We start from the raw sequence: 15159 nt of genomic DNA, 5'->3' as shown, positions 1-15159 counted from the left end.
TACCTATGTGATTCAGGGGCAAGCTCTGGTTTGTGAGAAATAATGGGGAAAGAGGGTTCAGTTATTTTGTCCTGAACAAAGGGGCATCAGTTGTTCTATTGACACGATTAAAAGAGAGGAAAAAAACTTGCCAATGGATTCCATGGCAATAGAAACGAACTCTAACCTTCCTCCCAAAGCTAGAGGTTTTAAAGTTAAAATTTTTTAAAAGGTTACCATGATTTTTACTCAAATGTCCATGACAATGAGGTTGTCTCAAAAGGAGACTATACTTAGTTTTCCTACTTTGTAGAAGTAGTCATTGAAACAAAGCAGCATTAAAAATCATAATTTTATTCTTGCAATGATTATGACTGAAAAATGCAGTAATTCACGAGCAAACATACAAGAAAAAGTCACAGAAGCTTGTAAAATGGTTTTATCTAAAACATAGAGAAATTAAATCTTGCTTTTCTGAATGGCTGATATTAACCAGCTAAAATACTCTTATAAAGAGCAACTTTATAGAACCTATTAGGAATATTATTTTACTAATACACTTCAGAAACAAATCAGTAATCTTTGGGGAAGATAGCAACATTGATTCCTGGGTCACTGTCATCATCATTTTCAGGTTCTTTATCATTTTCTTCAGGGATACATTTGCCACGTAGTTTTTCTGGGTTTCTCTTTTTCTTATGAGTACAGAATGGGTTATTTTTCTCTTTGATCTTAGTATGTGAGTAAGTAATTGTTTCTCTCTCCAAAGCAAGTTGTAGACAGTTGTAAAACCTGTAAAGAATTAAGTACTATTATTATATCTGTATATTCTGAAAGTGAATGATGAAAACATACATAGATTTTATAAATTACACAAATTTGATAATATCCTAGATTAGCTTTATAAATATAAAATAAATCAAAGAAAAAATATGCTTCCTGCTTTTATCACTGTTTAATTAGGGGAAAATGCTTTTAGTTCTTTAAAAACAATTCTAAAAATTGGGATGGGATGGAATCATCCATCTCTCAACACCCTCTATCCAACCTCAATTTCCATTTTATTCTGAATGTAGGAATCAAGCAAAGGGAGGTGGGAACCCTGAATATTATTATTTTATTTTAAAAAAAATCATACATGTAAGAAGTTCACTTTAGAGTTTGAACACCTTTACACTGATATACCACTATTAATATTTTTTCTTTCCAATTTATTAATGTAGTCTGTATTCATGTATTTAAAGACATAAAACTGTTGTATTTTTACACAATTATATTACATATAAAGTTTTACATTGCTTTTTCAAATTTAACATTTATTGAGAACATTTTCCATTTCATCAAATGAACTACAAAATAATTTTTAATAATAGTATAACATCATATTATCCAGATAGGCCTTTATTTTCAATTTTTTCGTAACACAAACAACAATATAAAAACCTTTTGGAAAATGATTTGATCCCAGTTTCTATCCATTACTTAGAATAGATACCTAAGTAATCACATGGTTAAAGGGTATGAACATTTTAAAGCACTTGATAAAATACTGTCTGTTTTCCAGATGGATGGTCAAAAACATATGCTTCTAATAGAAGTACTTCAGACAGACCATTTCACTCACAGATTAAATATTACCATCAAAGAACATGCCTTACTTTAATAATAGATTAATATGGTATCTCATTATTTTAATGTTCATCTGTTTATTAGTGACATTATTACATTTGTTTATTAGTTATTTGAACATTTTTATTAAAAATGTTCTTTTATTTTTCCACTGGAATTTTAGTGTTACATTTTTGAGATAATAATCTGTGAGCTCCCTGAAAATTTGGCTCCTTTTGTTCTCTACACCCATGTTAACATGCAACATTTATGATCTGCCTGACATAGTAGCATACTGTGAATGTATGTGACCAACCTTCCACGCAAGGCAGCAGGTGGCATGAAATGCTGCCATGTGTTTGACACCAGCATTCCACTGGGAAGGCTGAAGTAGGTTAATTCTAATTAACTTCACTGAGTCTTGATTTCCTCATTTATAAAACTGGATAATATCATGTGCCTAGCAGCATTGTCAGAAGATCACAGATGATACAGATAAGTATCTAGCACAGTGCCTGGCACAGAGTTTTTAATAATGACTATTTTTAAATAATATAGATGTCATGAAATGTCTATCTTGTTTTCTGTTATATTCTTAGCATGCAGTACAAGGTTGGCACACTCAAATAACAAAGTGCCGGAAAACAATGAATAAATAACTACTAAATAAAAAAGGTAGATGTGTATTATCCTAGGTTCCCAATTAGAATGATCTGGAAGTTGGAAATTTCCATGCCATTGTGGTGATCCCATTTTACTCATGTATTCTATTATAATGGGATTACAACAGGAAAATTTTGACTATAGAATATATTATTGTATTGATCAATTTTCTTTTCTTTAATTGAAGGAACAGGCAAGATTCTACTTGGACAGACTCTAAAACTCTAAAGCCCAAATCTATCCAAAAATTCCCAAATGCTCCACACAACTTAATAAATGACAAGATTACTATATATCCTGTCCCTGTTTTAGGAACACATGCACTCACCACTGTATACTCTGATATCCAGTACTATGTATGGTATATGATAGGCACTCAATAAATATTTTTTCAATGACCAAATCAATATCAAAGAAGGAGGTGTAGTTAAAAGAGAAAGACCTCAGGCTTTGGAAACCAAAGCTTTTTTTCTAGATTATACTTTATTCCTAGAAAATACAAAATAAAGTTAAATGGCTTATCTATTTTTTGGTACGAGGGATTGAACTCAGGGGGCACTTGCCCACTGAGCCCACATCCCAGCCCTATTTTGTATTTTATTTAGCGACAAGGTCTCATTGAGTTGTTTAGCACTTTGCCATTGCTGAGGCTGGCTTTGAACTTGAGATCCTCCTGTCTTAGCCTCTCAAGCCACTGGGATTACAGGCATGCACCACCATGCCCGGTTTAAATGGCTCTTTTATGATCAGGAATTGGAAGCTTGTATAAAATGTCTCTTTAGTCATATAACACAAGGTAATAAAAGAGGTACAGATGCCTTAATCTTTCATTACAAAATTCTAACAATTCAAAGCTACTTTTCTTAGATTACCAAAAAATAACTGGTAAAAATGGGACAAAGTCTTCTCTTGCTAAAAGTTTAAAATAAAAACTTCAAATGTTAGTTTTCCTTTTTAGACACAACTTTAAAAGCTCCTTTGAAAAACTATCTTACATAATAAATTAGAAACCTGTTTTCCAATTCTATGTTCTTTTCACATACTATGACCCTTTCATGGCCTAATTCTCAAAGTGTAATCTCAGCTCTCACAGGCAACAAAAACAGTATGCTCAGGCAACTGTTTTATTTCCTCCCTAAAAGAAAATCAAATTACTTGAGTTTTTTGTTCCTCTCTAGTCAAGATTCTCATTCCATAGATAACTTTGTACTTAAGTCTTTACATGAGTAGAACTCTTTAATTCAGCCCTAAAAAAAAAAAAAAAAAAAAAAATCAATTCTTGTTCTTTTAAGGTCATTAGAGAACCAACTGCAATAAACAGCTAGAAATTTGGCTTCTGAATTAGAAACACATTCTTGAGGAAATCATTCAAAAACACAAAAACAAAAAACAGTTCTGATGTAGTATGTATTTGTATTTTAACCATTATTTAAGCAAAAGCATTTTACTTAAAAACAACATAGGTCTGTGGTAGGCCTGTGGCAAGTACTGAAAACACAGGTGAGAGATACATGGGGTCTGTGGTTACATCTCAAGGAGCCCTTGGATCATCAGGAGCTGCAGAGTTGTAAGGCCACATTCAATATGCCATGAGAAAGATGAGATGAAGTGGGAGCACACTGGAAGCACACTGCTCCAACTGTATATGGGATATTACACATTAGAAGCCACAGTCCAGGGGCAGAATCCTGGAGAACAATGTGTAACTAAATGGTATTTAAAAAAAAAAAAAAAAAAAGAGAGAGAGAGAGAGAAATCCACAGGGAAGCTAAGAAGCACCAAAAGCAGAAAGGAAAGCAGCAAAGTGATGTAAAAGAAATTCTTCCTCCTCTTATCTTTTAGGTAAATCGAGTCATTCATGGATACCCATTCATGGCTTAGGTATTGCCACCCCTTTTTCTTTACCTGTACTCTGGTTTTCTACCTATCATGCAATTCCCCCTTCTCTACGGCTCCTCATATAAAAATCCTAAACTTTAAGGCCTACCTCACTGATTTCTCCCATAGGTTTTGATTACGCTTTTCTGCACAAATTAACTTAACTGTTTCTCTTTTGAAATCCTAGAGTATACTATGCCTTTATTGGGGTACTTGCCACTTTCCAGGTTGAATTATAGTTTTTTGTGTGCATTCATGAACTCATAATTATGCTACTTATATAGGCTGTCCAAGCAGGATCCATTTTGGATTCTTCTCTGAATTTCAGTGCCTAGCAGTTCTTCAAATTTTACAATTCTGTGTGTAATACTTGTTGGAAAAAAACTAATACTTATTCATCCTCACCCAATCTATCACCTTTATGATGGGATAAAGTCTACTCTGGAAATACCTTGTATACTTGTTGTCAAGAACCAAATACAATCTACCTGGAAGAGACTGAGAACAGAGCTAGGCTGGGATACCCCAAAAGTTCACATGGAAGAACTGGAGAGCAATTGTGGTTTAAAAAAAAAAAAAGGATGGCCCGATTTCATCAGCCCATTACTCAGTCATTTACTTATCAATATTAAAAATCAACCATTGATTAACCCAAAATAACCCAAATGCAAGAATTAAAACTATAAAACTCTGGGAAAAAGAGGGGGAAAGCTTTATGACACTGAATCTGGAAATGATTTCTTGAGTATGAGACTAAAATCACAGGCAACAAAAGAAAAAATACATACACTGGATTTCATAAAAATGTATAACTTTTATACACTAAAGAATACTATCAAGAAAGTGAAAAACTGAAACAGTAGTTGGAAAAAAAAAGTGAAAAGGCAACTCAAAAAAAGTGAGTAAAATATGTGCAAATCATATATCTGGTAACAGACTAATAATATCCAGAACAGATAAAGAACTCCAATGACACAACAACAAAAAACCAAACAACTGGATTAAAAAAGGCAAAGGACTTGAATAGATATTTCTCCAAAGATAGACAGATGGTCAATAAACACATGAAATGATGCTAAGCATCAATAATTACTAGGGAAATGCAAAGCAAGACTATGTGAGATACCACTTCACATACACCCTACTATGATTACTATTATTTAAATATCAGAAAATAAAAAATATCAGCCAAGATATGATTTCAATTTCTCATTAATGGTGATAATGTAAAATGGCACAGCTGCTATCATAAACAGTATTGGGGATCTTAAAAACATGTCAAATTACCATGACTGGGAATTGCATTCTGGGTATATACCCAAAAGAATTGAAAGCAGGGACTTATACAGATATCTGGACACTGATGTTCAGAGTACCATAGCATTATTCACAATAGCTAAAGGTGGAAACAGTCTAAATGTTCACGACTGATAAATGAATTAATAATATGCAGTCTATTAATACAATGAAGAATTATCACCTTAAACAGAAGTAAAATTCTGATATGTGCTACAGCATTAAGACATGAAGACATTACATCATGAAGACATTAGCTAAGTGAAACAAGCCAGACCTTTTTTTTTTTTAAAAAAAGGACAAATATTCTATGATCTCAATTATATGAAGTACCTATGATAGTCAAATTCAGGGCCAGAAAACAGATTAGTATTTACCAGGGGCTGGGAGTCTGCAGAATTGGGAGTTATTGTTTAAGTGGTACAAAGTTTCTATTTAGGATGATGAAAAAGTTCTAGAAATGGATAGTGACAACGGTTGCATACAATGTGAATGTACTTAATGCCACTGGACAAAATGGTAAATTTCATGTTATACATATCTTACCACAGTTAAAAGAGTTAAAAAAAAAAAAAACAACCACTGGAAGTAAATTCAATTACTCTTTTAGATTTCTTTATTCTTAACAATATTATATGCCAATATATTTAGCTCTTTTGTTCTATGTTTTAGTTAACATTTTCTTATTATATAGTTGATGAAAAGGAGAGCATGGTTAATTTCATTCTACTTATAGCCAAATGGTGGTTTCATCTGATCCATGCCCTGACCTCTTATTAACAGACACAAAGAAAGCCTTCCTCTTGTAGTTAGTAAAAAGATCTTCAGGCTTCCTATGTCTCACCTGGAAATCATTATGTATGAAATTATCATACTGTGTCTGGTGTTAGTCCCTGTCTCTCCCAGTCTCCAAATCGGCAGTTTGCTGCAACTTGCAGGCCTCTCTTGCCCAGCTCCAGAAACCACAGGAAGTCAGCTGTTCCTGCTGGATAAATCTCTTCCCACTGACAAGGGGCTTGGGACTTTTTTTAAAAACAAATAAGATCTTTTTCTATTAAATATTATAGTAGAAAAAAATATTTTCTATTAACTTTGATCTCTATGTTTCCAGAATATCTCTTGCTGCTGAAGTGTTACACATTTTATACATTAGTATATTTTTTGAGTTTTTACAATTCTCTTAGAGATACCTGAGTTGCAAAACTGGTCCTATGACAAAACATTTTTAGTATTCCCCATTGATTGCCTAACTCATCACCTCCAGAGTTTATTATTTCTTCTCTTTTCAACATCAGAAGAGTAACTTTTCCTCTGCATTTGGTTGAATGTACAGCTGTTCCCAAGGGAGTTCCCTAATTTGTTCACACTTTTTGAATTCACATGTAATCTTCTAATCAGTATCTTAAGACACTTTTACCCTTCTTTAATTTTTCCCTGATTTTATATGATGAGCATGGCTCTCTTGATAGCAGCATGCATACTATAATCTCAAAACATTTTTGAGTCAATGGATTTAAAGCATAATTTGATTTTATAGTTGGTGAACGTGGCTCAATTAACTTCACCAGGTGTATAGTTAGTTGATCTTGAGCTATATTTATCATCTTGTTGAAATTCAAGTAAGGAAACAGAGAAAACTGATTTGCTACCTCCTACATTTTAACAAACAGTCTCACCAGATTACTATCTAACAAATGTAGTAAACTTTTGGAATGGTACCAATAAGTACCTACATATATCTCAAACCTGTATTCTAGTGGAGTGGGGAACTATTCTGTAGACTAGCTGAAATCATCACTTGAGTTAGAATACTTGCTCTTTGTGGCCAGGTTTTTATGGTCAGATTTTCTCTGCCAGGGTTCAGTTAGAAAATTAAGTCCTAATGCTCTAAGACATCACTGTATGTAATGAATCAATTTCTCTCAGTGTGTCTAAAATAGTACTTGATACATATCATACCTGGGAGAATTGAGAAAACAATCTCTTGATTAATTTATGAATTCCATGGTTCAAATGAGGATCCCCAATTGAGAAAGTCTGGATGGTGGTACTGATGTGGTTACTCTCCATGAGCTAATGAAGAATAAGGGCTATCCTATTCTGAGAGAGTCCATCACATGACAGGGAGGCCAGCCATGTGCACATGTGATCAAATGAATTCTAACAATTATTCTTTAAGGTACGTACTTCTCTCAAATTACAGATTAAAAAAAAAAAACAAAAAACCTCTTTCACTGGGTTACAATGCTACCATTGTCATTTCTAGTCTCAGCTATTTCAGAAAAGTTCTAGATATTAAAGAATTTTAATCAGGCAAGTTAAGCAATAGGATTCCTCTGGACTTCACAGAAATGATTCTAATTATGATGTGGAGAATCATTGGCAAAGAGACATACTAGAAAATGTTGAGAAAGAAAGTTAACATAAGAATTTCACTTGTCAGAAAGTGAAGTTAAAGAACAAAAGTATATAAGATGTGAATAGACAGCTGAACTCCTTCCTGGCTGTATAATTATGGCAATTCTAGATTGAATCTATGACAAGAGTAGGGAATTAAACTGGCTAGAGGTGTAAAAAAACTTGCCAAACAAAAAACCCAGGCTATACTCCTCAGAGGGAGATTCCAGGTAATCTCTGGTGGGTCACAAGCAGGGCAAGTGAGCACATCTTTCCCGGTTGCCTTAACTATCAGTTATGGTTCCTGTTACTGGTGGGCTCTTTCCTAAATGATTACAGTTCTCTCCTTAATGCCTGTTTCTGGTGGTCATATGTCCAGCTGTCTTTATGTTCCATTTGGTTCCTAATCTATTCTGACCTATTCTCATCTATTACTTTGATCGTCTTTTAATTATTTATGATAAGGCTAGACATAGACAAGCAGTTGAGATTATAAAAACTTGAGATATAATGATGGTGTGAATTAATATTTAAGGATGACCTAGGCATATTAATAATACCATAAAAATATCTAATTAGTATACCTTTCAATTCTTTTCTTGTTTTCCTCCATTTTCTGGTTTGCTATATTTAACAGGAATTCAATATATTCTTCTGTCACCATTAATTTTCCCTTATGGCTTAATGGAACTTCTAAACCATGTGTACTCCGGACAGCCTAGGGGGAAAAACAATTGAGATATGAAGGCTTAATAATCTCTATACAATGAAGATAACTAAAGAAAAGTCCCAGTCAGGCCTGAGTTTGAACATAGCTTAGTTCCATTTCAGCATATAAGTCTTTGCTATAAATTAGCTGAACACAGTTGAACCAAAGAAGATTAAATAGATTTTCCAATCATATACAGTCATTTCTAAAGAAAGCTTTCTACATATTATCTTTCAGAGAAGCAGATACTATCAAAGAATCCAATAACTTTGAACAGTTTCAGTCTAACTATGGCTTAGAAAGCTTTAGTACACAATTTAAAGAAAATAAATAAATGAAACCTCAACAGAAGCCTCAAGGGAAAATCTAAAGGGAATGGATGCCAAGAATGATTAAGAGTAACCCATGGCTCCCCTACCACACAAAGTTGCTTTCCTAATGCCTTAGCGTTGCCAATCTTAGTAACCCTGCTGATGAAACAGTTCACATATTCTAAGTAGATCCTAACACTGGAGAGATGTTAAGAAAAACAGCAACAAAAACTATTACGAGGAGTAAAAATTCATTTAATGAATCTTTACTGAACATCTGTACTATTCCAGGCCTCCCATAAGGTGAGAAGAGGCCAGAGGATATGAGTCTTTTAAGGACTCACACCATAGAATAGAAAATAGTAAGTGAACAAAGAATTGCCAGGCAACTTAAGTGATAAGATAAAGAAACATGCATGCACACATACGAGCTCACACACACAATGCTAACAAAAAGGTAGAAGGGGAACCACTAATTAAGGCTGAGGACTCAGCTTTATGGAAAAGGGTAAGTGCAATTGCACCAGACATAGAAAAGGGGAAGGAGGTGTTCCAGTCAGAGGAAGAACTTTTCTGTAGGCACTGAGCCATGGGAGAGCCTAAAGCCTTCGGGAAACATCTAATAGCTCCATATGGCTGCAGTGTAAGTGTGCTGAAGGAAGATGAGCAAAAATACACAGACATAAGATGACCTGAATATCACAGAAAATATTTGGAGACCCTGATTTTTTTAGAAGGGGGATTTTGACAGTGTTGGTTGCAGGGACTCTAGGACAAAACCTGGAATAGGAAAGCCAGTCAAAAGACAAGTGTAAAAAGACTGAGGTGAGGAATAATGAGGGCTGAAGCCGGGGCAGAGGGCCTGGGATGGAGAAATGAGAGGGAGAAGTGATAGGACTCCTAACTAATTAGATACAGAGGACAAAGGAGAGAAAGTGGGAAAATGGCTGTGTGGAGTCAGGTGAGGACACAAACCAGTACCGAGGGCTTTGATTTTCTATTTATTCAGGCTTTGCAGGTGTTTTCTTTCATGGGCCTACCCTATTTGGGAAATAGGCTATTTGTTAAAAATAGATTTTAAAAACTCTAGGGAGCTAGAATAGAGGATAATCTGAAACAATTCAAAAACAAACAAGACATCTCATGCCAAACAGTGAATACCACAGTAGATCAAAATTGGGCAAAATAACTAGGGGTTGGCTTGGCCATGAAAAGATAGAAAATGTGGGACTAAGGGCTTTAAAAATCATTTAGCCAGGGGCCAGCAAATATGTTCTGTGAAATGACAGGGAGTAAATATTTTTGACTTTATGGGCCATTCAGTATCTGTCACAATTACTCAATTCTGTTGCTGTGGCACAAAAGCAACTTTGGCCAATAGTTAATCCATAAACATAGTGGAATCTGGCTCCCTGTGGACTGGACTTGGCCCTAGTTCAGTAGTTCAATGAAGCTCTGATAAAACTGAGAAAATTCAAATGCTGAGGGATTAAGTGAGTTTGCATGAGTTCATGTGGCATAACTGGGGCCCAGTGGTATCAATAGAGAGGACTTTAGACTCCTCTGTGGTTCTTGTCATTATACCATGGTACTTATTAAAGCAGAACTTGACTGCTCAGGATGAGAACAGAAATCAAGTTTAAAGTAGGCAAAGAGAATTATAACATAAGACCTCAAATGTAAATCTAAACTCTGAAATTTGCCATTTAGAACAGAATATGTTGCTGAATAAAATGGCAATAAAATTTGTACTAAAAAACTGCTTTGTGCCAAAATCCATCTTACCAACATAATTTTTCCTCTCTTTCCCACAGTAATGCCAGAGTTTCTGAAACCAGAATCAATTGCCACTGAATGCTGTAAGAAAATAAAACTTGTTAAATTCTGACACTCTAGCTAATCGGATCATCTATTCAGTTGCATAAATGACAGAAACATAAATGACCCCAAAACTTATTAAGGTTATTTGGGTACATGGACTATGCTTATAAGTCCTAAGAGCATTCCTATTAGATATACCAGAATATCAATTTTGGAAGTGTCATTGAAAGAATAAAACTAGAATTCAGTAAAATAGAGACATTTGGCTAGTAATTGTTTATATAAAGCAGAAAATCACATACATACACACACACACACACACACACACACACACACATACACACATCAATCCTTCCTATAACCATGTCGTTTAAAAGTAAATAAAAAATTCTTTTAAATGAGTTAAATGTTTTCTCTAAGTAAAAACAGCTTATCTCAGTTTCATTTCTAAAAAAACTTTGTTGAAATAATATGAGTAAAGCATTTAAAGCACAAAAATTTTGATCTTGTGGGTTGACTAAGTTACTTTATCAGTCTCTAAATGTTTCTGTATGGGGCCCTTGGGACTAAATGTGGGCCTCTTCTTTACTCCAGCTCAGGAGCTTAATCAGGAATGATTTTGTCGCCTGGGGTAAGTTTGACAGTGTCTGAAGACACTGTTGCTCCTTTGAGTTCCAGAATTCTACCCAAAAGCCAATTTGAAATTTTCATGTAAGTGTTATTATAGACTGAATTGTGTTCATAGAGTTTAAAATTCATATGCTGAAGCCCAAGTTCCCATTGTGATGAGATTTGGAGATAGGGCCTTTAAGTTGTTAATTCAGGTACAAATTTAATAGGACTGGTGTCCTAATTTAATAGGACTGGTGTCCATACCAGGAGAGACATGCCAGTGGTATACACTCACAAAGGAAAGGCTATGAAAGGTAATAGGGGGAAGGTAGCCATCTACTAGCCAAGGAGAAGGGCCTCAAGAGAAACCAATCCTGCGGGCACCTTGATTTTTTTACTTCCAGCATTCAGAAATAAATTTTTTGTTCTAAGTCACCCAGTCTAATATTTTATTATAGCAGCCTAACAGACAAGTATCTACATCTAAAACCAGTATCTCAAAGACATTTCAAGTTGAATATGTGACTTAAATTTTTTATTCCCACCCTAACCCACCCTCCCAGGCAACCTCAATAGTTGATTCACTAAAATATATTTGGAATGTATCTTTTCCCCCTTTTTCAGTTCTGTCATTTTAGGCCAAGCTACCACCATTTCCCACTTTGATCAATGTGACCAACTGCTAATTTGTTGGAGCAGATCTGAGGTTTCAGAACAAATTTCATCAAGCCAGAAAACAATCCAAACCCTTTCTACAAGGCCCTAAGTGACTGGTCCTAGTCTACCTCTCACCTTCTCTTGGTATGCTCTCCCCTTTAGACTTCCTGTTCTTCCTGTTCTGTGAATACATCATGCTCTTTTTTGCTCCTGAAATTTGTACTATATACTTTAATCTGCTTGGAATATTCATGTACCAGTTAGAGGCCTAGTTCTTTCTGTTCCTTCTAAATTTTAGCTTAAAGAAATCTCTTCAGAAAAGCCTGTGCTAAAGGCCATTCTTTTTATAAACTATTCTCTATCACCAGCTTGTTTTTTCTTTCTTAGGATATTTTGCACCTTGCTGTTACTTTCTTTATTTGCCTGTTCAGGATTTTTTGTTTGTTTGTTTTTTTGCTATCCCCTCCTCCTTGAGGAGCCAATGGTCTCTAATCATGTGCCGGACACACTGGGACTCGATGCATTATTGCTAAATGAATGCTTACAACACCATTTAATTTTATATGTAAACATATAAAAGGTATAAAAATGAATAGGGAGATGAAACACTTCTGTGTAGCACAACTGAAAAGACATTTACCTAATACTCAGTTAAATGATGAGAAAAATGAAATATTCTTTAGGATAATTTTTAACGTAGTTCCATGGTGTTTTGTCTAAGAACTCAGGAAGCAAAACCAAAAGATACAATGTGGAAGTAAAACTTATAAATAGAAAGGTTAAGGAAGAAAACAGGAAGAACAATTTAGATTTTATATTTTGCAAGTGATTATTATGTACTCTTTTTAATAAGAAATAAATAGACTGATCAGATAGATAAATAAATTAATAAACAGTTAAATAAACTACCATCATTATATTTTTATAGGAAGCTGAATGTTTAAAATTCAATCTACCCAGACTTCTAAATTAATTTAAAAGTTTTACCAGCATCTGTGCATCCTGCAACTGCCGACACTGCACATGAAGAACAAATGGTTCAAATTTGAAAACGGCATCACCGTTTGCTTTCTTCAGAGCTACCATCTACATCAATAAAAAGTGATAACATCAGACTCAACTATAGGATCAATAGGTAACACTTTATCTCACATGTAACTTTAATTTTTTCCTAGAAATTTTTAGACAAACTCGGCATACTTTGTTTGCAATAACTTTTCATCTGCTTTTTAAATTCTTTCAGCAAAAATTGGTTAAACTGCTTATTTTCTGTAAAGTCTCAATTTCCAATTCTCCCATAAACGTTAAAGTAGTAGCTTACTTTATTGAATTCCACAAAAGACTTTTTTTTTTCTTTTTTAAAAAAATGTGATATATGAAAGCTGTGCTACGAGAACTATTTAAATTTGTTTAGATTGAGACAGGACCATATGTGTTGTAAGAGAAGAGTCCAAGCAAATTTGATATCTCCCAATAACTCTGCTTCATATGGAATGTGCTAGTGAACTCACAATTGTATTGCACACATACACAAAATTCAGAGCAAATCCAATATATTCCAGTTCTCTCTGCATTGGGCACAAGTAAACTTTTCTTGGAATTGCTTAGTTACATATTGCATCAGTGGCCCTCATGCATGTTCAAAATTTTCTGGATTTCAGACCCCATGGGGCAAGAGTAAGGGTCCTTTTACTTTAGCACAAAGTGGGATAAATGTCCAAAATGCCCTGGACAGCTGTGTTATAGATCTGTTAGCCACAGGGCATAATACATGGCAAGGAGTTGGATCTTATACTGTCTTTCTTCTCTTGCTGTAAGTAAATATTATACTACTTAAGTCTATTGTGTGTGTTGTCTGTTCTTACCAACCTTAAATCATGCACTAGTCTCTTTCCTGTGTGGTACCTACCTGCCTTTTGACCTTGGCTGCACTTGTGTTACAGTCTATCCTGCAGCATAGCCTGACCACCTAGTGAAACATGTAATACTATGTCTGAGCTAGAATTTATACAAGACAGTTATTATGTCTGTCTGTCAAGCATTCCTAGGCAGCACCCTCCCTTGTTTTCACCATTTGATTCTGGTATGACTGTCAATCATGACCCTATCATTCATTACTCTCCCTACCATATCAAAGATGTCAAATGTTTATGTTTGATCAAGGACATATCATTCCACTAGCAAAAATAATTAAGCTAAAAGGGAGAACACAGGACAACTCAAGAGTACTTTTCTAGGATTAACACACAAATTTTAGGAAAACAAAGTTTTTTTCTGCTGGGGTTGCTGGCAGCTCTCATTTCTGCCATAAAGACTATCTGCAGCAGAAAAGATATGGGCAAACATGCAGAGAACCAGTACCAAAAAATGAAGACAGAGGGAGTGTCCTGAAGGTAATATTTGAGTACCTGGTCCAACAGTACCTGATTCCATCTTCACCTCTGTCCTTTCTGGATAAATAGATTGTGATTTCTGCATAAGATGGAATTGGATTTCTATATTCACTGGATATGAAAAGTTCCCGACTAATACTAACTTATATGAACTCATCTAAACACTTCAATTTAGGGAACTAACTGAGCACAGATATAAAGATTTTCCAAAAGCAATCCTAGTAAGAAATGTATAATTTATTTATATCAGTGAAGCTGGTAATGCAAGGTCAGGGATAATCCCCTTCTCCTTCTATAATTTGTTCCAAGTTACACAGTTATTAAACAGCAGAATTAAAATTCAAAATTTGGATCTAACCTGTCCAGCATCCATAAACTTTCTACTATGTCCAAAAGATTATGTTTTATTGAGCCATAGATAGTAATGCTAGCATACATATTTATACTTCCACAATTTTATCTCTTAGGACTCAAAAAAGCCATTGTAATGAAAGCTTTCTAATCTTCAGCCATTATAATTATGCACATAAATCACCTTGAAAGTTATGTTCTTTTCATATGTATTTAAAGTAACTGTGAATTAAAGTTTATTTCTAAATTTATATATAAGAACTTACCATATCATCTTTTACGCAAGGTATGTGTGTAACTAGTAGCCAGCAACAGTTTTGTTTCTGAACCCCCAAACCATTTATACCCTAAAATAACAAAAACCAGAAATTTAATCATAAAATATTTATAAAAATAAAAGTATACTGTGTAGCATATTAAGGGCTTTCTTAAATTAATAATTTTTAATAATTACTGAAAACAATTCAATATGTTTTTGGGTAAA

At 34.3% G+C, this 15159-nt stretch overlaps 1 protein-coding gene across 4 annotated transcripts in view; it reads right to left on the bottom strand.

The window, feature by feature from the left end:
* Positions 1–317: 317 nt before the first annotated feature.
* Positions 318–15159, bottom strand: part of Tyw3 (tRNA-yW synthesizing protein 3 homolog) — a 17416-nt gene continuing 2574 nt past the window's right edge. Inside the window, exons 2-6 of one of the 4 annotated variants that reach the window (XM_021730097.3) lie at positions 14942–15022; positions 12919–13017; positions 10627–10698; positions 8406–8539; positions 318–771 (exon numbers count right to left, since the gene is read on the bottom strand). In XM_021730097.3, coding sequence (XP_021585772.1) covers positions 552–771; positions 8406–8539; positions 10627–10698; positions 12919–13017; positions 14942–15022 — 606 coding nt within the window. In that variant the 3' untranslated portion in view covers positions 318–551. The remainder of the gene's footprint in view (positions 772–8405; positions 8540–10626; positions 10699–12918; positions 13018–14941; positions 15023–15159) is intronic. The other 3 variants (XM_021730098.3, XM_078026498.1, XM_078026499.1) reach the window with 3 other exon arrangements.

The sequence above is a fragment of the Ictidomys tridecemlineatus genome, chromosome 11, assembly GCF_052094955.1.
Source record: "Ictidomys tridecemlineatus isolate mIctTri1 chromosome 11, mIctTri1.hap1, whole genome shotgun sequence".
NCBI classification, from domain to species: Eukaryota; Metazoa; Chordata; class Mammalia; order Rodentia; family Sciuridae; genus Ictidomys; species Ictidomys tridecemlineatus.
The sequence above is the reverse complement of the archived record's forward strand: the minus strand, read 5'-3'. Positions and strand labels throughout refer to the sequence as shown.